The sequence below is a fragment of the Enhydra lutris genome, unplaced genomic scaffold, assembly GCF_002288905.1.
Source record: "Enhydra lutris kenyoni isolate GAN:26980312 unplaced genomic scaffold, ASM228890v2 scaffoldscaffold73, whole genome shotgun sequence".
Classification (NCBI taxonomy): domain Eukaryota; kingdom Metazoa; phylum Chordata; class Mammalia; order Carnivora; family Mustelidae; genus Enhydra; species Enhydra lutris.
This window is the reverse complement of record NW_019154157.1, coordinates 1,736,988-1,760,026: the sequence shown is the minus strand read 5'-3', so window position 1 is coordinate 1,760,026 and position 23,039 is coordinate 1,736,988. Positions and strand designations below refer to the sequence as shown.

Genomic DNA, 23,039 nt, shown 5'->3' with positions numbered 1-23,039 from the left:
GAAATGAGTTCTGCTTGTTTGTAATGAAACCCAAATGACTACATCAATAAAGAGCTAGGTTCTCGAAGGTGGAGAACCAGAAAGGAGGAAGCTATGCAGAAAACTCCGTAAGGGATGCCTGGGTGGCTTATTTGGGTAAGCATCTGCCTTTGGCTCAAGGTCATGATCTCAGGGTCCTGGGATAGAGGACTGCATTCTCCCTTTTCTGCTCCCCCTGCTTGTACGTGCTCTCTCACTCTCCGACAAATAAATTTTTAAAAAAAAAACTATGAATAAATAAATAAGTATATCCCATCTGTTAAAATCTCTTAAAGGACAAATCTAATTCATAGTGACAGAAAGCAGATCAGTGATTGCCTTGGAGCCATGGGTGGATACTGACTACAAAGGGGCACATGTTCCCTATCTTGAGTGAGGTACTGATTACACAGGTATATATATTTACCAAAAAAACCCCAATGAAATGATACACAGATGAATGGAACAGAATAGAGTCCAGAAATAAACCCACACTTACACAATCTGTAATAAAGGAGGTGAGAATAGACAATGGAGAAAATGCCAACTCTTTAAATAGTTCTGGGAAAACTCAACAGCCACATGAAAAAGAATGAAATTGGTCCACTTTATTACACCATATACAAAAATAAACTCAAAATGAATTAAAGTCCTAAAAGTAAGACCTGAAACCATAAAACTCCTGAAAGAAAGCATAGGTATAAACTCTAACGTGTTGATCTTGGCAATATTCTTTTGAATCTGTCTCCTCAGGCCAGGGCAACAAAAGCAAAATTAAACAACTGGGACTACATCAAACTAAAAAGTTTTTGCACAGCAAGGGAAAACCATCAACAAAAAAGAAAAGCCAACCTACTGAATGGGAGAAGACAGCTGCAAATGATACATCTGGTAAGGGGTTAATATCCAAAATACATAAAGAATTTCTACAACTTGACACCAAAAGAAGTCAGTCAATTAAAAAGTGGGCAGAAATTAACATCATTAATCATCAGGGACATGCAAATCAAAACCACAACTTGTTATCACCTCACACCTGTCAGAATGGCTAATATCAAAAAGACAGGAAATAATAAGTGTTGGCAAGGATATGGAAAATAGGGAACCCTCATGCACTATTGGTAGAAATGTAAATTGTTGCAGTCACTGTGGAAAACAGTCTGAGAATTCCTCAAAAAATTAAAACTAGAGGGGCGCCTGGGTGGCTCAGTGGGTTAAGCCGCTGCCTTCGGCTCGGGTCATGATCTCAGAGTCCTGGGATCGAGCCCCGCATCGGGCTCTCTGCTCGGCGGGGAGCCTGCTTCCTCCTCTCTCTCTGCCTGCCTCTCTGCCTGCTTGTGATCTCTCTGTCAAAATAAATAAATAAAATCTTTAAAAAAAAAAAATTAAAACTAGAACTGTCATACAACCCAGCAATTCCACTCCTGGGTATTAATCTGAAGAAAATGAAAATACTAATTCAAAAACATACATGCACCCCTATATTCACTGCAACAGTATTTACAATAGCCAAAATATGGAAGCCACCTAAATGTCCACAGAGAAATGAATGGATAAAGAAAATGTAGTATATACACATGGTGGAATATTATTTAGCCACAAAAAAGAATGAAATCTTGCCATTGTGACAACATGGATGTACATGCAAGGTACTATGCTAAGTGAAATAAAGACAAATACTGTATGATTTCACTTATATGTAGAATCTAAAAACCAAAAAAAAGGCAAAACAGAAACAGACTGGGGCACCTGGATGGCTCAGTTGGTTGAGTGTCTGACCTCCAGATCATGAACTCGAGGTCCTGGGATCGAGCCCCAAGTCAGGCTACCTGCTCAGCGGGGAGTCTGCTTCTCCCTCTGCCCCTCCCCCTACTCTGTCTCTCTCTCTCTCTCTCTCTCTCTCCTCCCTCTCTCTCCCAAATAAAAATCTTTAAAAGAAAATTTTTAAATAAAAAAATAAAATAAAATAAAAAAGCAACAATGAACTATATGCTTAAAAAGGGTATGTTTTACTATATGGAAATAATACCTCAGTAAAGTTAACTTAAAAAATTAAATCATCGGGGTGCCTGGGTGGCTGGCTCAGTCAGTTAAGCATCTGCCTTCCACTCGGGTCAAGATCCCAGGGTCCTCCCTGCTTAGTGGGGAGCCTACTTCCCCCTCCCATTCCCCCTGCTTATGCTCTCTCTCTGTCAAATAAAAATGTTTTTAAAAAATTAAATCATCAGGGGCACTGGGTGGCTCAGTGGGTTAAAGCCTCTGCCTTCGGCTCAGGTCATGATCTCAGGGTCCTGGGATCGAGCCTCGCATGGGGCTCTCCGCTCAGCGGGGAGCCTGATTCCCCCTCTCTCTGCCTACCTCTCTGCCTAACTGTGATCTCTCTCTGTCAAATAAATAAATAAAATCTTTAAAAAAAAAATTAAATCATCATAGCAACATTATTTACAATGGCCAAGACATCGAAATAACCTAAGTGTCCAACGGATAACACACACACACACACAATGTATATATGTACATACGTACAATAGAATATATTATTCAGCCAGAAAAAATGAGGAAATCCTATACTTGCAACAACATGGATGAACCCTGTAAGCATTATGCTAAGTGAATTAAGTCAGAAAAAGAAAGACAAATACTGCATGATTTCATTTATATGTGGAATCTGAAAAAACAAAAGGTTAAAAAAAAAAAAAAAAGAAAGAAAAGAAAAAGGAAAAGAAAAAGAAAAAACCAAACTTGAAGGAAAAGAAATCGGACTCCAGGGAGTGGAAGGACACAGGGAATTGGAAGAAGGTCAAAAAGTATAAACTTCCAGTTACAAGAGAAATAAGTACTAGTGATGGAACGTACAACCTGAAGCCTAGAGCCAACACTGCTGTCTATCACAGAGGAAAGTACAGCGAGGTAATCCTAAGAGTTTGGGAAAAGTTTTTTTCTTTTTTTCTTTCTTCTTTTTTTTAAATTCTATCTAGAGAGATGACGGATGTTTGCTGAATCTATTCTGACAATCATTTTGCAATATATGTAAATCAAACCATCATGCTATATACTTTAAACTTACATAGCGATGCATGTCAAAATTAAATCACCTTTGAATAGCCAAAAAAATATGTAAGTAGAAACATTCTGTAAAGATGCGCTAATGTTAAAAATGCTTGCCTGCTTCTGAAGAGTGGAGATGAAATTAGTAGAAGGGGCAGAGAGTGGAAGACATCTTCATATGTAACCCTTCATTAGTATTTGAATTTGTATATGATTGTGTTTTATTTAAAAATTTTAAAACTATCTCATTTAAAATAAAAATTAACAATACATATTCCTAAATACCCCAAACCCCAAAAGGGCTAAGTTCCCCAAAATGTGAACTGTGGTTTCCTGTGAGTTGTACAATCCTGGGTCATCACTGTTTCGTCTTCACATTTTATAATGCTTTCGAATTAAAAAAAAAGTGAACTATTTCCCCGTTGGGGAAAGTGATGCCATATAAATATAAAGACAGAGTGGAGCTGCTGGAACCTGGATGCTTCTGAACACTCTCAACAGGCTACTCACTTTGCTGCTCGTTACAGAGTTTCCTCATCCCATCAAGCAAACACATAGGCTTCATTTCTACTCAGCCAACTGCATGAGCTTTTTTTGCGTACATGACTCTTAGAGCAAGCAAAGATTTTCTTAGACCTATAAAAACAGAACCTAGTGGGCGCCTGGGTGGTTCAGTTGGTTAAGCACCTGCCTTTGGCTCAAGTCATGATCCCTGGGTCCTGGGATCAAGTCCCACATCAGGATCCCTGCTCAACGGGGAACCTGCTTCTCTCTCTACCCTTCCTTATGCTCATGATCTCACTCTCAAACAAATAAGATCTTTTAAAAAAATGAAGGAAGGGGGTGCCTGGGTGGGTCAGTCATTAAGCTTCTGCCTTTGGCTCAGGTATGATCCTAGGGTCCTGGGATTGAGTCCCATGTCAGGATCCCTACTCAGTGGAAAGCCGGCTTCTCCCTCTCCCTCTCCCACTCCCCCTGCTTGTGTTCCCTCTCTCGCAGTGTCTCTCTCTGTCAAATAAATAAATAAAGTCTTAAAAAAAAAAAAAAGAAAAAAAAAAGCGAACCCAGGAAGATGAAACAGCCTGTCAAGGTGCTACAGCTGAGCTCAAGTCTTCAACTGTGTCTGACACCTGCCTCCCCGCTGCCCCTCTGCAAGAGCTGTGCCCTCTCCCCACACCCCCGAGCGGAGTTTGCAGTGAATGAGGCAGCGGCAGTTTGGAGTTATGGTTTCTTCTATACTGTTGGAAAGGGAAGTGAAGGGAGAAGGGAGGACAAGGGAGGGAGGAAAGAAGGAAGGGAGGCAGGAAGGAAGGACAGACAGACTTAAATTGAAATAAAGGAAAGATATGGGGGAGGGGGTTGGAAAGATATGGGTATAAATCCTTAAAGAGTCCCAGGGGCTCATCTTGGCATAAGTACCAGCCAGTCCTCTTTCAAGCGCTAGAGATGCCACACTTGACCCAGGGATATGAAGAGATTATATTCCAGCAAAATTAGCAGCAGCAGTTTTCATCTGCCATTCAAAAAAAGAGCCCTGAAGGGAAACTTACAGCTCATCTGCCCATGATTCCTAAATCTGGCTTATCATCAGAATCACTGAAGGGACTTTTTAAAAACAAAGATCTTGAGCTTATCCAAACTTTCTAAATTTCCAGGGGTGAGATCAAAAGAATCCGTATTTTTTAAAGCTCCCCAACAATTCTGATGATCGACCAGATTAGGGTACTCTCATTTTTCATGAGCTGACAGTGATTAGATGGGGCAGGGGCAGAACTAGGATCCAGTTTGAGACCGCCAGTCAGCACTCTCCCTTCTCACAACCTACAGTCTCTCCTGAAATCCTACAATGTCTACTCAGAGTCCAGACCATTTCCCCTTCAATGAAGTGAAATGCTGGCATCCTGCCTGTAAACCCAACAGTCCTGTGCCCACTTTACTCCACCAGAAGAACAGTATCTAACTGAAACCCAGCCCTTAACCAATAGGGGCTTCAGATCTCACGCTCCACGGGGCCACTCGGATCCAGGCCCTAGAACTTATAAGCCAATCAAACCTGTCCTCCCTACCAATGGTTGTCTTTCAGGTATCGGCTCCTACATGGCAGTAATACTAATTATGCAAATGGTGAATGCTAAAAAAAATACTACTGACATTAGTCTTTATGATTTTGGAAGTCACAGATTTCTTCCAAATGTAGATTCTCTTGGAAGACCTTTGAAATGGGTGGGAATTTGCTGAACAAGCATGCAAAGTTTGTCACAGCGTGACTCAGTCTGCAAACACATGGCGTCAGAGAGAAGCTACCTTGGGTCGAACACTTAAGTGGCGTCATATGATCACAATCTAACAAGTAGTTTATTAGCATAAAGGAAAAGGTATATTTACAGAGGAAACCACCAATGTCATGGGAAATAGAGTACAGCAAATTTTAAAAGTGTGACTCACATACTACACAATTATCCTTTGCCAAAAGGATTTTGTCATATACTACCAGAAGACAAAAAACCTTTTTTCTTTTTTGGTCTGAGATAGGCTACTATAAAGTCCAAGATGTACGAACAGGCCAAAAAAAGGGTAGATATACATGGGCAAGCAAAAAGGTACCTCTTGGGGTAACACCCACATCTGGATCTGTAGGGCCGGCTGACTAAGTCACAGTTTTACAGCTCTGTTGGAAATCAGAGGAAATCTTTACACTGTATTCTACTGGAGGAAGAGGGTCTAAACCAAAATTCAAAACAGGATTGTGGGAGGAAGCCTGTAATGCAGCATGTAACGCCAATGCCAACAAATATTCCTAGACAAACTCTGCTAGAGCTAGAAGGAATCTCAGAGGGGTTCCAATCCAGCCTGCCTTATAGTTGTTTATACTACTTATAGCATAGTCACACAGAGGACCGGACGGCAAGTGACATGTTCACACAGCTATTGAGGGACATGGTTGGGACTCGCCTTCAGAACCCACATGCCCTGGCCACTGGATTCAAACGAGCTGAATTACCAATATAGGGAGGTTCATGAAGAAACCCAAATGCATCATTCCAAATGCCATAAAGTCTCTACTTTCACTCCCCCCACTTTTGCCCAGGCTATGAGATCTACTGATGTTTCAGATTTTTCATTTATTACACTATGGCTGAAAAGAAGGCATTTTTAAATTTACACCTCAACGTTCAATTTCCAACATTTACTGAATGTCTGCTCCAAGTTAGGTATCATCCTGGGCCACCAGAGCGCAACTGAATAAGACAGTTCATTGTATGTCACACATGGCTCAACAACATCAAAGCCTGCCCTGTTGTGGGGGAAGCATTTCAAGCAGTAACAATAAAGTAATTTGATTCTTTCAGTCTGGTTCCTGGTAAGAACTTAACCACATCACAAAAGTCCCACCGTTTCAGCTTATCCTCAGATAGAGCAGGGCATAAACGACTAGGATGTCAGGCCCCACACAAGGCATGAACTCTGAGGACTGCAACTGCAGGTAATTGCTACTCAGAGCCCCTGGAGAGACCAGGGGTAGGTGTGGACGCAGAAAAGAAGCCCAACATGACACCAAAGGCATAACCTCTGTGTCTGACCAAAAGCCCACTGGAGACACAAGCTCCAAAGAAGCACATTTCATTTTTTCAAACATTTCAACTTTGAGGCAATTTAAAAAGTGACAGACAGTTGTGCTAAATGAGAACTCAAGGTGGTTCCACCTTTATTCCTACCTCCCAGTGACCAGCAAGTTTGGGTGGAATCTCCAACCCCAGCTTCTCCAGCTCTCGCTCCCTGTATTTCTCATATTGCCGGTAACCTGCATACCCACCGCCTGTCACCAACAGAATGGGCAGGGGACGCAGCAGAAATAAGGTACGAGCAGGGGCAGTGTGGACTCTTCTGGCATCTGTAACAAAAAAAAAAACAACAGGAAAATTTTGAGACTGGGAGAAGCGACAAGGATGAGTCATGCAAACGGCACTAAAACGAGGTCCAGGAAACACCAGTACATCTTTGATAGGCAGGTGCGACCTTGAGTCACTATTAAGACCCTTCTGGGGCCGCCTGTGGCTCAGTTGGTTGGGCAGCTGCCTTTGACTCAGGTCATGATCCCAGGGTCCTGGGATTGAGCCCCACATCTCTGCTCAGTGAGAAGCCTGCTTCCCCACTCTCCTTCTGCCCCTCCTCCAGCTTGTGCTCTCTCTCGTTCACTCTGTTTCTCAAATAAGTAAAATTAAAAAAAAAAAAAAAAAAAGGAATAAAAAAAAAGACCTTCTGTCTCCAAATTCTACCAATATGTAAGGGACAAACGTCTTTGGGCGTGCATGCACGTGTGTGTGTGTTTTATTTTTTATTTTTTAGATTTTAGATCTTATTTATTTTATAGAGAGAAAGAGAGAGAGAAAACAAGCAGGGGGAGCAGCAGAGGGAAAAGGAGAAGCAGACTATCCGCCAAGCAGGGAGCCCAATGCAGGGCTCAATTCTAGGACCCTGGGATCATGACCTGAGCAGAAGGCAGACACTTAAGTGGCTGAGCTACCCAGGTGCCCAAGGGACAAGCATCTTTCCTATGAAACTACAATGCACCTCAATTGCGACCACAGCCAGAGAATGTAAGATGAAAACACTGAATTACAAAGAGGTCAAGAAACTAATCAAGGTAGCCAGGCTGGCTACCACCAGATCCAGAACTGGGAATCGGGCACCATTTCTCACCCAGGACTCTCTGACCTTACTTCTACAATCCAGACGCAAATCTGACTAGACACAAGTACTCAAATGCAAACTCCCATAAGATCTTACGATTCAATAATAAAAAAAGACAATCCAATTTAAAAACATACACAGGATCTAAATAGGCATTTCTCCAAAGAGGATACACAGATGGCCAATAAACACATGAAAAGATGCTCAACATCTACTATTGGTTGAACTGTATCGCACCCCAGAATTCACATGCTGAGTCCTAATTCCCAGTACCCAGAATGTGACCTAACTTGGATATAGGGTCTCTAGAGAAGTAAACAAGATAAAATATGGCCATCATGGTGGGCCCTAACCGGATAACGACTGGTGTCCTAATAAAAAGGGAAAACTTGGGAGACAGACATGCTTATAAAGAGAATGCTGTGTGAAGATGAAGGCAGAGATCAGGATGATGCTTCTGTGAGCCAAAGAAGCCAGCAAACCATGAGAGCCAGACCAGAGGCATGGAACAGGTTCCCCCTCATAACCCTTAGAAGGAAGCAGCCCTGTGACACCTTGATCTCAGACCTCTGGTCTTCAACTTGAGTAAGTTTCTACTATTTAAACCCCTCAGTTTACAGTACTTTGCTAGCACAGCCGTAGCAAACCAACACATCATTAGTAAACAGGAAAATGCAAATCAAAACCATGGTGAGATACCACTTAACACCCACTAGGATGGTTATAATCAAAAAGACAATTAAGTGTTGGCAAAGACGTAGAGAAAGTAGAACACTCATACACTACTGGTGGGATTTCAAAATGGGCCAGCCACTTTGAAAAACAGTTTGTCAGTTCCTCAAAATGTTAAACATAAAATTATCATTGTGACCCAGCAATTCTGTTATTAGGGATATTTCTGAGAGAAATGAAGCCTACATCTACACAAAAATTATACAAAAATGTTCAGTAGCAGCCAAAAAGTAGAAACAATCCAAATGTCCATCAACTGGTAAATGAATTAAAATGTGGCGTATCCATACAATGGAGTATTATGTGATAACACAAAGGAATAAAGCACCAACACATGATATAACATGAACCTTAAAAACCTTATGTGAAAGAAGCCAACCACAAAAGGCTGCATATTGTCCAGTATAGGACATGAAGTGTCCAGTATAGGAAACATACTAGAGAGACATAAAGTAGGTTAATGGTTGCCAGGGGCTGGGGCCAGGGAGAAATGGGGAGTGATAGTTTAAAGAGTCAAGTGTTGTTACTGGCTTGGGGAAAGTGGGGGAGGGGGGGATGAAATTCTAAAATTAATAGTGGTGATGGTTGCACAATTCTGAATATACTCAAAGCCACTGAACTGTACTTTAAAAAGACAAATTTTATGGTATATGGATTATACCTCAATAATGCTGTTATTAAAACAAAATCTCAAGAGCTGAATCACCAGGAGCCTATACAAAACCAGAGAATACCCTTCTTACCACGTGTGACTTCCAATGGGAGGAAGCCCTCCTGCTCCTGACATCACCAGCTCCCCCGACCATGTTTTGGGTGTTGCTGTTTCTTCTTTTAGTGTGGGTGTCATTAATCTCTTCCATCTTCTAATTATTCCTAATGAACCCTTAATAGTTTACAACTAAATATTCTGCCTCTGACCAAGAAAGACTGACCATAAAGCAACTTTTTTCCCTCTTTCTGAAATTACTGATGACAAGCAAAGTGCTATTCCCTCCTCACTGCAGTGAGCCCCCACCCTAGATGGACTAGTCACGTTCCTCTGAATGCTGCCCGCTACACTAGCCCTTTGACTACGTGTCTTGCCTTCTTAGGGGCTTACTTTGCCTCCCCAAAAAGAAGTTGTTAAGTAGAGACAGCCCTCCACTACTGACCACCTCTCTGCTGGACTTGTCACTTTATAAAAGCACAGCTTCTCTGCAGATCCAAGATCATGGCTCAGGTACTGTGGCTCCCCTTCTATTCTTCTCATGATTCCCATGTGGTCCAGCTTGCAAGTCTTTTTTTTTTTTTTTTTTAAGATTTTATTTATTTATTTGACAGAGAGAGAGAGATCACAAGTAGGCAGAGAGGCAGACAGAGAGAGAGAGAGGGATGCAGGCCCTCTACCGAGCAGAAAACCTGATGCGGGACTCGATCCCAGGACCCCGGGACCATGACCCGAGCCGAAGGCAAAGGCTTAACCCACTGAGCCACCCAGGCGCCCCCCCAGCTTGCAAGTCTTAACTAAATAAGGAACACCCAGATGTGCTGCTATTAACTACTGTTATAAATGTTTTGTTTTCATTCTCATTAACAAATTTGTTTTATTCCCAAGGTCCTCTCATGGTCAGTTCAAAATGGCTTCTGGTATGATCGAATAAAAAGGATATCTTACAGAATCAAGCTCCTTACAAAATCAAAAGTCCAAAATCTAGTTTTGATGAGGGTGTGGGGAACTGAGGTACTCATGAGCACCTTGTGCTCATATGCACACAAGCTGGAACAACCCTCCTTGAAGAACAATTTGGCCTAAACGCCATCTTGTAAAATACATAAATCTTCTGCTCCAGCAATTCTAGCTCTACAGATTTATCCTGAAGCTGCACCAAGATATGTTACCACAGAAATGTCTATAGTAGAAAAAGCCTAGAAACAACCTAAAGGTCCAACACCAAATGGTAGTCTTCAACAGAATACTATGCAGCCAGTAAAAATGATGAGTTAATAATCACTAGGGCTCCAGTGATGACTATCTACCAGACACTCTAAGACCCCACAGATATAAGATCAGTTAATTCTACTAACAACGCAATGAAATAGGAGCTGTTTATCCCAGTGTACTGATAAGCAAACTGAAGCACAGAGAGGCCAGCACCACCTCTAACTGCCCACTTACTTGTGTAGAAGGCTCTGACAGGCAGCTTCCTTAAGGACTGCAGGAAGTGGCTCACGGCAGTGTTCTCACAGTGAAGGAGGCTATAATCAAGCAAAAATGAACCATTAAACATTTATTTTTTAAAAAATGTTTTTTTAAAGATTTTATTTATTTATTTGACAGAGAGAGATCACAAGTAGACAGAGAGGCAGGCAGAGAGAGTGAGGGAAGCAGGCTCCCTGCTGAGCAGAGAGCCCGATGCGGGACTCGATCCCAGGACCCTGAGATCATGACCTGAGCCGAAGGCAGTGGCTTAACCCACTGAGCCACCCAGGCACCCTATTTTTTAAAAATTAAAAAAAAAAATTTTTTTTTTAAGAAGGCTCCTTGTCCAGCATAGAGCCCAACATGGGGCTTAAATTCACAACCCTGAGGATCAAGACCTGAGCTGAGTTTAAAAGTCAGCCACTTAACTGACTGAGCCATGTAGGAGCTCCTATTTAAAAAAAATTTTTTTTTAAGATTTTATTTATTTATTTGAGAGAGACAGAGAGAGAGAGAATGAGAGAATACAGGGATGCCTGGGTGGCTTAGTCAATTAAGCGTCTACCTTTAGCTTAGGTCATGATCAAGTCCCATGTCAGGCTCCCAGGGAGCCCATTTCTCCCTCTACCTGCTGCTCCCTCTGCCTATCGCTCCCCTTGCTTGTGTTCTATCTCTGACAAATAAATATTTTTAAAAAATTACTTTAAAAAATGTTGGAGCACCTGGGTGGCTCAGTTGGTTAAGTGACTGACTCATGTCATGATCCCAGGGTCCTGGGAATGAACCCCACGTCAAACTCGCCATTCAGCAGGGAGTCTACTTTCCCCTCTCCTTCTGCCCCTTCCCCCTGCTCATGCTCACAGGCTCCCTGGTGCATGCATGCTCTCTCTCTCTCTCAAATAAATAAAATCTTTTAAAAAGTTTTTTAAACGTGGATCGATTGGCAAAACTTGAATACAATGTATAGATTCAATAAGTCTTATATCAATCTTAATTTCTTAGTTTTGACCACTGTACAGTGGTTGTGTGAGAAGATGATCTTGTAGGAAAAAAAGCTGAAAAGTTCATAGTAAAGAAGTACCAAATCTGTAATTTTCTTTCAAGCATTTTACAAAAAAAAAAAAAAATATATATATATATATACACACATACACGTGTATACAGAGAGAAGAGGAAGGGAGAATAGTAAAGCAAATGCAGTTGACATTTGGGAAATCTGGGTGAACGGTTTTCGGGAATTCTATTCATTATTTTTATAACTTTTCTGTTAAGTCTGAAACTATTTCACAATAAAGTTATTTTTTTCTTAATTAACATAAGATCATAATAGACAGTAAACCCAGCACTCTTACAGAAAGCCTTCTATTTCCATACCACAAAAGAACAACTGTACTTGTAAACCTATAACTCCTACTCATTAAGGAATCTAATACTGGTAGCTGAAACTTTAAATTTTAAATGTCTGGCCTGGAAAAAAAATGACACAAACAACCACGTGAACTATTCTAATATACTTCATGTCTGGAAGGCTCACTTAATTTAGAATTTTTGAATTCTCTTTTGTGGCTACTTTGCTATTTTGTCAAGCTAGTTTGACAGAGTGAAAAAAAATTACCAACAACTTTTCACAGCTTTCCACTCTAAGAAAACATTCTTTTTTTTTTTTTTAAGATTTTATTTATTTACTTGACACAGAGAGAGAGAGAGAGAGAGAGAGAGCGATCACAAGTAGGCAGAGAGGCAGGCAGAGAGAGGAGGAAGCAGGCTCCCTGCTGAGCAGAGAGCCTGATGTGGGGCTCGATCGCAGGACCCTGAGATCATGACCTGAGCCGAAGGCAGAGGCTTAACCCACTGAGCCACCCAGGTGCCCCAATAAGTAAAATCTTTTTTTTTTTTTAAGATTTTATTTATTTGACAGAGATCACAAGTAGGCAGAGAGGCAGGCAGAGAGAGAGGAAGAAGCAGGCTCCCAGCTGAGCAGAGAGCCCAATGTGGGGCTCGATCCCAGGACCCTGGGATCATGACCCGAGCCTAAGGCAGAGGCTTCAACCCACTGAGCCACCCAGGCGCCTGATAAGTAAAATCTTTAAAAAAAAAAAAAAAAAAAAAAAAAGGAAAGCATTCATCAACTTTTAAAAATTGGATCTCCCCTAATCAAAGAGGAGATATTTCCCTTTCAATTCAGATAGCACTTCGGTTTCACCCTAATTTGACCTGAAATCTGAAGTAAAGAAACTCCTTGCTAGTAAGTGCTTCTTTCTCTGCTGGAGCCCTTTATGATAGAAGCAGTAATTTAATAAACATCTACATTGTCACTTTTGTGGAAAACAGAACTCTGTGTATGGTCTTCCTACAATAATATTTAGTTTCATGGATATTTAGTATTTACATCTTATATAGATAGTCTGCAAACATGATCAGAATTGACTTAAAAACACCCTCACAGCATGGTGCTAATATGGCTAATGTGATGAACCTGATACTCCAATAGGCGAGTCAGGTTTGTATGGAGATAAAATATGGGACCATGATAATCACCACCACAAAGGCCAGAGAGACGTACAGCTACTAACACAAAAAAGGTAAATAAAATAAATAAATAAAATCTCTAAAAAAAAAAAAAAAAAGAAGGGCCGTGTTTCAGTATATGAATGTTCTTTCAGCACTGAACAATGCTCATTTCTTAGACTAAAAACTCCCACTACAAAAGCTAAAAGCCTCAAACCCTGCTTTCCAAAAAGAATTAGAACAAGAAGTATAAATCTGACTAAAGGTACATTGTTGTCTTCTATACACTGCTGTGTTATGTGTCCCAGAATGAATGCTGAACCCCCCAACTAAAGGATTTCTGTATACTGTTGAATAAGGCTTCTTTTTTCCCTTAGCTGGGGGAGGTATGAATCAGAGAGAATCGTCTATCCACTGGAACCAGACACACGGCACACAGGTGGTTTCTCTTGCATGTAGGTCTTCCCCCTTGGCAGCCCTACTCCAGAACACAGAGCTCGGCTCTCTTGTATACCGCCTTAGCCTCAGCTCCTAGAAAAAAATGCCCAGCAAATGTGCCATTACACCAGTTTGTCTTTTATTACTGGACTGTTTCTATCCTCATATAAACCCTATACTTTCTCTAATCTTACATAAACACTGTCCACCATGCATCCTGGTCTAGCTTCCACCCCACCCCACTTTTCTTCTCTCCTTCGTAACAAGCTCTTAAAAAGAGCTAGGTTCACTCTCAACCATAAAAATCCTAGAAGAGGGACGCCTGGGTGGCTCAGTTGGTTAAGCCGCTGCCTTCGGCTCAGGTCATGATCCCAGCATCCTGGGATCGAGTCCCACATCGGGCTCCTTGCTCGGCAGGGAGCCTGCTTCTCCCTCTGCCTCTGCCTACCACTCTGTCTGCCTGTGCTCATGCTCTCTCTCTCTCTCTCTCTTTAACAAATAAATAAATAAAATCTTTAAAAAAAAAAAAAGAAAATCCTAGAAGAGAACACAGGCAATAATTTCTCTGACATCAGCTGTAGCAACTTTGTTCTAGATAGGCCAAAAGCAAAAATAAACTACTGGGAATACGTCAAAATAAAAAGCTTCTGCACATGGGTGCCTGGGTGGCTCCGAGGGCTGAGCCTCTGCCTTTGGCTCAGGTCATGATCTCAGGGTCCTGGGACTGAGCCCCACATTGGGCTCTCTGCTCAACGGGGAGTCTGCCTCTCCCTCTGTCTGCCTCTCTACTTACGATCTATCAAATAAATAAATAAAATCTTAAAAAAAAAAAAGCTTCTGCACAGTGAAGGAAGCAATCAACAAAACTAAAAGGCAGGAGGTAGGAGGATGGGGTGGCTGGGTGATGGACACTGGGAGGGTATGTGCTATAGTGAGTGCTGTGAATTGTGTTAAGACTGATGAATCACAGACATGTACCCCTGAAACAAATAATACATTATATGTTAATTTAAAAAAAAAAACAACTGGGGCGCCTGGGTGGCTCAGTGGGTTAAGCCTCTGCCTTCGGCTCAGGTCATGATCCCAGAGTCCTGGGATTGAGCCCCACGTCGGGCTCTCTGCTCAGGGGGGAGCCTGCTTCCCTCTCTCTCTCTGTGCCTGCCTCTCTGCCTACTTGTGATCTCTGTCTGTCAAATAAATAAATAAAAATCTTTAAAAAAATAAAAAATAAAAAAAATTTAAAAAACAACTAAAAAGCAACCTATGGAATGAGTTGGGAGAAGATATTTGCAAATGATATACCCAATAAAGGGTTAGTATCTAAAATATATAAAGAACTTATAAAACTCAACGCCCAAATAACTAATAATCCAAATAAAATATTGGCAGAAGACATGAGCAGACATTTCTCTAAAGAAGACATCCAGATGGCCAACAGTCATATGAAAAGGTGCTCATGATCTGTGATCAGGAAATACAAATCAAAACTACAATACAAAAAATATACAAATACAAAAAAAAATACAATACAAAAAAATAAAAATCACCTCACACCTGTCAGAATGGCTAAAATCAACATAAGAAACAACAGGTTTCTTCTGACAAGGTTGTTAAGAAAAAGGAACCCTCTTGCACTGTTGGTGGGAATGCAAACTGGTGCAGCTACTGGGGTATGGAGGTTCCTCAAAAAGTTAAAAACTTATGATCCAGTAATCACACTTATGGATATTTACTCAAAAAATACAGAAACACTGGGGCACCTGGGTGGCTCAGTGGGTTAAGCCTCTGCCTTCAGCTCAGGTCATGATCTCGGGGTCTTGGGATCAAGGCACGTGTCGGGCTCTCTGCTTGGCGGGGAGCCTGCTTCCTTCCCTCTCTGCCTGCCTCTCTGCCTAATTGTGATCTCTCTGTCAAATAAATAAATAAAATCTTTAAAAAAAAATACAAAAACACTAATTCAAAGTAATACTTGTACCACTGTTTATAACAGGATTATTTACAATAGCCAAGATATGGAAGCAGCTCAAGTATCCACCTGATGAATGGTTAAAGATGATGTGGTGTGTGTATAGATATATGTATGTATATATACACACACGCCATACACAGGCAATGGAATATTATTCAGCCATAAAAAAAGAATGAATCTTGCCATTTGCAATGACATGGATGGAGCTAGAGAGTATAATGCTAAGTGAGATAGGTCAGAGAAGGACAAATAACAAATGATTTAACTCATATGTGGAATTTAAGAATCAAAAAAATGAAAAGAGGGCAAAAAAGAAAAAACGGGAGAGACAAAACAAGAAACAGACTCTTTATAACTACAGAGAACAAACTGATAGGTACCAGAGGGGAGGGGAGTAGAGGGATGAGTTAAATACGTGATGGGGATTAAGGAGCACACTTGTGATGAGCACTGTGTGTCGTATGGAATTGCTGAATCAGTATATTGTTGAAACTAATATAACACTGTAACACTGAAACTAATATAACACTGTATGTTAACTAACTGGAATTAAAATAAAAACTTAAAAAGGGCACCCGGGTGGCTCAGTCAGTTAAGCGTCTGCCTTTGGCTCAGGTCATGATCCTAGAGTCCTGGGATGGAGTCCCACATCTGCTCCCTGCTCAGTGGGAATTTGCTTCTCTGCCCTTCCCCTGGCTCACACATATTCTCTCTCTCACTCTCACTTAATAAGTAACATCTTGAAGTAAAATAAAATAAAAAATAAAAACTTACCAAAAAAAGACCTAGGTTCACTTCCCACCCTCTCTTAATCCTGCTCAACCAGGCTTTTGTTCCTATCCTGTCACCTCTTGTCAAGGTCACCAACAACCTCCGTGTTGCCAGCACACAATGCATGTTTCTTGGGTCTCATATTATTTGACCTCTCACAGCAGCATCTGCCACAACTAATCCCTTTCTCTCTTTTTTTAATTGAGGTATGACTGTCATATAACATTGTTAGTCTCAGGTGTACAACATGAGTATTTGTATACATTGCGGGGCGCCTGGGTGGCTCTGTAGTTAGGGGTCTGCCTTTGCCTCGGGTCATGGTGCCAGTATCCTGTGCCAGCCCCAAATTAGGCTCCCAGCTCAGCGGAGAGCCTGTTCCTCCCTCTCCAGCTCTGCTGTTTGTGTTCCCTCTCTTGCTATCTCTCTCTCATAAATAATAAAATCTTTTAAAAATTTTGCATATATTGCAAAATGATCACCACAGTAAGTCTAGTTAACATACGTCGCTATACAGCTACAAAACTTTTTTATGATTAACTACACATCCCCATGACTTAATTATTTTACAACTAGAAGTTTGTACCTCTTGACCTCTTCACCCTTTCTCCTTCCTGAAACACAACTCTCACATGGCTCTAGGACGCTGATTTTCCTACCTTTCTGGCCTCTCCCTGCCTTCAAACTGTTGCCATGCCCACGTTCAGATCTCATCTCTATCTACACTCTTCCTAGAGTTGCTCATCTAGTCCCCTGCCTTTACTTTTTAAAATTTTAATTCCAATATAATTAACATACAGTATTATATTAGTTTCAGGTGTATGATACAGTGATTCAACAATTCCACACATCACTTAATGCGCATCACAACAAATGCACGGCTTAATCCCCATCACCTATTTCACCCAGGCCCCAGGCACCTGTCTTTAAATAGCCAGACACTGATGATTCCCTCACTGCTCCTTCAGAGATGTCCAGATCGATTTTTTTTCAACTGGCTACTCAACATCCCCACTCTTCATCATCTCAAATTGAGTTTGTCCAAAACACAACTCTTAACCCTCCCTAAATCCCCTTCAACCTGCTCCCCACCACCCCCAGAGGTGTCCACCTGCGGTGTGACTAGTCTGTGCTTATCAAATCCATGTCTTCTTCTCCCTGGACACCCAAAACATGGAGTTTCCCAGCTTCCTCTGCAGTAGGGTGTGACCACAAAACTGCGTTCTAACCAATGTGAAGACCATTCAGGTTTTCCAGGAATCCACCTCCAGGCTTTCCCCTTCAGCTGGCTCACTGCAGACAAAAGTGCAGAACTTGGGGAGCCATGTGCTAAAGACAGCGGGAGCACCTTTGAATTACTGTTGTCCCACTAATCAGAAGGACCCACTGGGACTTTATAAGATCAAGACATAAACTTACTGTGTTAAGTTAGAGATCCTGGGGTTTACCTGCTACTATAGCAACATTTCTATTAATACACAATCTCAGCAAAAGGTACCACCCCTCACACAGCTACACAAATCAAAACCCTAAGACTCATTCTTATAGAAGTCCGTCCTTTCTCACTATCTATATTCAGTACACTAGCAAGACAGGAAAACTTCCTTTAAAATATATTTATCTGGGGCACCTGGGTGGCTCAGTTGTTAAGCATCTGCCTTCGGCTCAGGTCATGATCCCAGGGTTCTGGGATCATGCCCTGCATCAGGCTTCTTGCTCTGTGGGGAGTCTACTTCTCCCTCTCCCTCTGCCTACTTGTGCTCTATCTCTGTCAAGTAAATAATTTTTTTAAAAAATTAAATAAATAAAATATATATTTATCTGCCAAGGGGCATTTGGCTGGCTCAGCTGGAAGAGCATGCAACTTGTTCCCGTGGTCTTAAGTTCAAGACCCACGTTGAGTGTAGAGATTACTTAAAAAATAAACTTAAAATGTGTGTGTGTTTGTGTGTGTATCTTTACCTGCAGACTTTTCACTGCCACCACTACTCACACTCCAGCCCAAGACGCCTGATTCTCTTACCAGACTATGAAGGCCTGTTCTCCAGTCTCCCATTTTCATTCTTGGCCCTCTACATACTATTCCTCCCAAAACAGCCAGAATGATTTTTTCAAAACAGAAAATAAAACCAGACCCCATGTACTTGGTCCTTGCTGGATTCTCAGATATCCTGCTGCTTTCCATCTTCTCCTTACTCATTCCTGTTGCCACTCCTTGTACCCACCACACCTTGGCCTCTTCCCACACCCTGCATTTGCTGTTTGTTCTACTGGGCACACCCTTCTATGTGACTCACTCCCTCATTAGTCAGTTCTCTGTGAAAAGGTGTCCTACTGAGCTTGGCTTTCCTGACCACCATATGCCCAAGAGTTGTCCCCATGAAGCATTAACCCTTTAATCACTTTCCTTTATTTTTTTTTTTTAAAGATTTTATTTATTTATTTATTATTTAATATTTATTTATTTATTGACACAGAGAGAGAGAGATCACAGAGAGGCAGGCAGAGAGAGAGAGGGAGAAGCAGGCTCCCCGCTGAGCAGAGAGCCCGATATGGAGCTCAATCCCAGGACCCTGAGATCATGACCCGAGCCAAAGGCAGAGGCTTAATCCACTGAGCCACCCAGGTGCCCCTATTTTTTTTTTCATAGCACTTCTTGCTACCTAAAATGAACAGATTACATATATACGTGTGAGTATGTATGTATGTGTGTGTGTGTGTGTGTATCTATATATATAGATAGATAGATATAGATATATCTCCACCTATTTGTTTATTGTCCATGAACCTTTTTTTAAAAGATTTTATTTTTTTGACAGAGAGAGAGCGAGAGAGAGCACAAGCGGGGAGGGGGGGAGCAGTAGGCAGAGGGAAAGGGAGAAGTAGGCTCCCCGCTGAGCAAGGAGCCTGATGCAGGGCTTGATCCCAGAACTCTGGGATCATCACCTGAGCCAAAGGCAGACACTTAACTGTCTGAGCCACCTAGGCGCCCCAACTGTCCATATTTCTTGATGAACATAGGGGTCTGCCTTCTTACTGAACTCCAATCTCAGTGGCGAGATTAAGCCCAGAGGGATGAATGGATAAGTTTAATCAGATGTCTCTTCTGAAGCTGGTTACTCATGTGGGTATCCTGCAAACAGGTGATTAAAGCCCATGACTGAGCATACAAGTCTGATTGTATGGCTCACTGCCACTCACTAGCAGTGTGACTTTAAAAACGTAATTAATTCTAAGCCTCAATTTCTCCACCTGTAAAAACAGGACCTACCTCAATAAGATTACCTGAGACAATCATGAAAAACCGGCACCTAGTTACATACACTATTATTTAAAGCAACAGAGTTTAGGGGCTCCTGGGTGGTTCAGCTGGTTAAGCGTCTGCCTTCAGCTCAGGTCATGGTCCTGGGGTCCTGGGATGGATCCCTGGGTTGGCCTCCCTGCTCAGCAGGGAACCAGCTTCTCCCTCTCCTCCCCCATTCGTGCGAACACGCTCGCTCTCACTCTCTCTCTCTCACACTATCTCTGTCTCCCTCTCTCTAACGGATGGGTAAAACCTTTTAAAATAAATAAATAAATAAATAAAATAGCAGTTTATATTCATTACCAATTGTCTATGACCAGGGGCTCAGTCAGTGGAACATGTGACTTGTGACCTCCGGGTTGCAAATTCATGCCCCACGTTGGGAGTAAAGATTACTTAAAAAAAAAATAAATTTGCCTATGACCAATGTCCATGCTGATTGGTCTGTGCCCATACCGTCACGGTTATAAAATCCTTTAACATCATCTATGGTGGTGATGCTTGAACTGTAGTCCTTCTATCACCCCTTTCCGAAGTTATGAAAACTCTCCTAAAAACGGACTGGCAGGCCTTCTGAAGGCCTTATTCCACATTCTATCTTGTATTAGTGTTGAGTGTTTTCTCTCTCTTCTACTAAACTGCAAAGTTCCTTAAACACAAAGCTTATTCCAAATACTGTATCTTATAATTTGTTTCTTTCCTCCCTTCCCCCATGGTTCTTGGCACTATGGTTTGCAGTGGTAGGAATATTATAAATATTTCTGAATCAAAGTCTTGCATAAGCAACCACTACCTAGTTACTAAGTCCATACTTACCTGAACCTGAGAATCATCTGAAGCACTTTCAGCCCCAAGCTACTACACCTACTTAATCTGAATTTGGCAGCAAGGTGGGGAGATATCTGGGAATCTCAATTTCTAATAAACATCCACCCTATTATTTTATCAAATAAGTTTGGAAAACATGGCCATTAATTATCACCCAAGATGTTGCTTTCTCTTTGTTCTATCACCTGCCACACATCACCCAGTTACCAAAAACTCCCCTGCAATACGAGGCTTTCATCTATATGTCTCACAGACATACTTTACTTAAAACCTAAGAAAATACAGTCTTTTTGTTTTTTGTGTGTATTAATATATAATACCTTCGAAAATTAAAAATTCTTATTGTGTCCAAATCCTCATCCCTTCCAACCCCCGCACCTAAATCCAGTCTCATTTAATATCCATTGATACTAAAGTATGACTCCCCCCGCCTCCAACCCTTTTTTTTAAATGGTGGTGAGTAATGTTCCCCATCAGCATTTTTTAAAAAATATCTGAAGAGTGTCATTTTTAGCGTTCTAACTCATGACACAGTTTAGCTGAATTCATGGCTGTATCAATATCAAATCAGCACAGATGGTATCAATATCAAATCAGAGACCCTCAGTCCAAATCCCAATAGTTACCCCACACTGCAGAGCCTTCTCCTAAGAGAACTACACCATTTCTGAATAGTCAGTGAGAGCAGAGTAAAGCTTTCATGGTAAAGCCAATGACAGTTTCTGTTCCCTCTCAGTCCAAATCCAGTGTCCTTTTACTTGCCAAATTACAATGACAGGTCACCACCTCTGGTCACAGAGCAAGTTTTGGTTAACGCTGACAAAATTAACCCTGCTGGAAAAACAAAAATCACTGTGCATCTCTCAAACCCTCACTCTCTGAAATGACACCAAGCAGACAACTCTGAGTCATAGCTACCAACATTTTAATCCATTTTCCGCGAGTCCAAATGCTCCCAAGCTATTTCTGAATAATAACTGCCCTGATGGTGGGCAGTCTGGGGGAAAGGTCCATGCATGAGGCTGGTCAGGGTCCTGGCTCAGCTACTAACTGGCTGGGTAAACTGAGCAAGTCTCTCCCACACTCAAGGCCTCAATTCTGCCAATTCGAAAAACAGCTGGATTTAGATGATCCCTCAGATCTCTTCCAATTCTAAGAACCTAAGAGGTGGGAGTTAGTCCCCAGAGTAACCAAGACCCTAATTCCTTACAGACTATTTGGGATCACCCAATCAACCTCTTTGCTTCAAAAACCAAGAATTCGAGATGAAAGTCCCCGACTTCCAATCCAAAGCTCTTCACACATCGTACTGCCCTTCCAAGAACACAAACCCCGAAAGAGATGTCCAGTCTAGCCTCGACTCTAGTGGACGGCACCCTATTCCATCTGTTTTGTTTGTTTGTTTGTTGGTTTTGTCCCTTCTGCACTTTCACTTAGCTGGAAAGGGCAAAGCGAGAGCGCTCAGGCCAGACCCTAAATAAATCCGGACCTCCCTAAGCACCGGCAGTCGCACCTGCTCCCGAGCTCTACGTGAAGGTGGATGGCTGTTCTTACCCGACCCTTTCTTAGCGAGCCCGCAAAAGAGAAACGGTTTTTCCCTCCCGACACTCCGGCTCGGACCAGGCCGCCTCCCACCCGAGACAGCCTCTCCAGGCAGCTGTACCTGCTCCGCCACGGTGCGACCACGCGTAGCAACCTCAGGCACCTCGACCTCACGGACGTCGCCATCTTGTGTCCTCCTTCTTGGTGGGCCACGCCCCCTTCCCACACTTGTGGCGCATGCGTGTGACGTTACGCACATAGAGCTCACGGGACCAATGAAGAACGCGGTGGGCTGTGGGCGGAGACGGCTAAGCTCCACCCTATGGCTGCTTCCAGCCGCCTCAGCCCGGCTCTTTGGCACCTCCAGAACCAGGTTGGGTAGGTTGCTGCTGTGCTGTATTGGGGCCTGGGTGCAAAGTCCGCAGTCTTTCTTCCTACTGGCGTGCGATTCCTCGTGCGCCTGGAGGATGAGTCACCCAAGCAAGCTCTGAGAATGTATCAGCTTAGCCAATTCCCTTAATTACAAATGGAGAAGCTAAGAGCACCCATCACTCCTTTTGTTCCGTGCTTCCTAAGTGGCAGGCCCTGTTCTGAGCACTTTGCGTGCACGGTGTGTCGTTCTTACTTTCCCAAACTGAAGAAGCACAGATCCACTTTTTCCTCCCCCAGCCTGCTAATCACAGTTGTCTTCACCGGACATTTGACACAAGAGGATATATTGCCTGATGTCTGCAATTATTTCTGTGCGGTTATTTAAGCACAGATCAACTGGTACCCAACCAGCCCTTCCAGGGAGCCTAACAGGCATCAGGTTTCCTGTTGGAGGAAAGACACCTCCTTCCATAGGCCTTTAGAATATGAGATGGGAAAAAGAAGTATAGAATTGGTTTTACTATTCAACTGAGACAACTCAAAAGGAGAGACTTAATGACTGAGCCACCCAGGCGCCCCTAAAATTAAAACTTTAGTGCACCAAAGGACACTGTCAAGAGAATTCAAAGACAACCCACAGA

The 23,039-nt window shown here is 42.2% G+C and overlaps 1 protein-coding gene across 2 annotated transcripts in view; it reads right to left on the bottom strand.

Moving 5' to 3' along the window:
• LOC111160000 (phosphatidylserine decarboxylase) overlaps positions 1–22,268 on the bottom strand; it is a 42,659-nt gene extending 20,391 nt beyond the window's left edge. Inside the window, exons 1-3 of one of the 2 annotated variants that reach the window (XM_022522747.1) lie at positions 22,148–22,268; positions 10,646–10,725; positions 6,783–6,958 (exon numbers count right to left, since the gene is read on the bottom strand). In XM_022522747.1, the coding sequence (XP_022378455.1) occupies positions 6,783–6,958; positions 10,646–10,725; positions 22,148–22,212 (321 nt within the window). In that variant the 5' untranslated portion in view covers positions 22,213–22,268. Of the gene's footprint in view, positions 1–6,782; positions 6,959–10,645; positions 10,726–22,147 lie in introns of those variants that run through there. The other variant, XM_022522748.1, reaches the window with a different exon arrangement.
• Between the last annotated feature and the right edge of the window lie 771 nt (positions 22,269–23,039).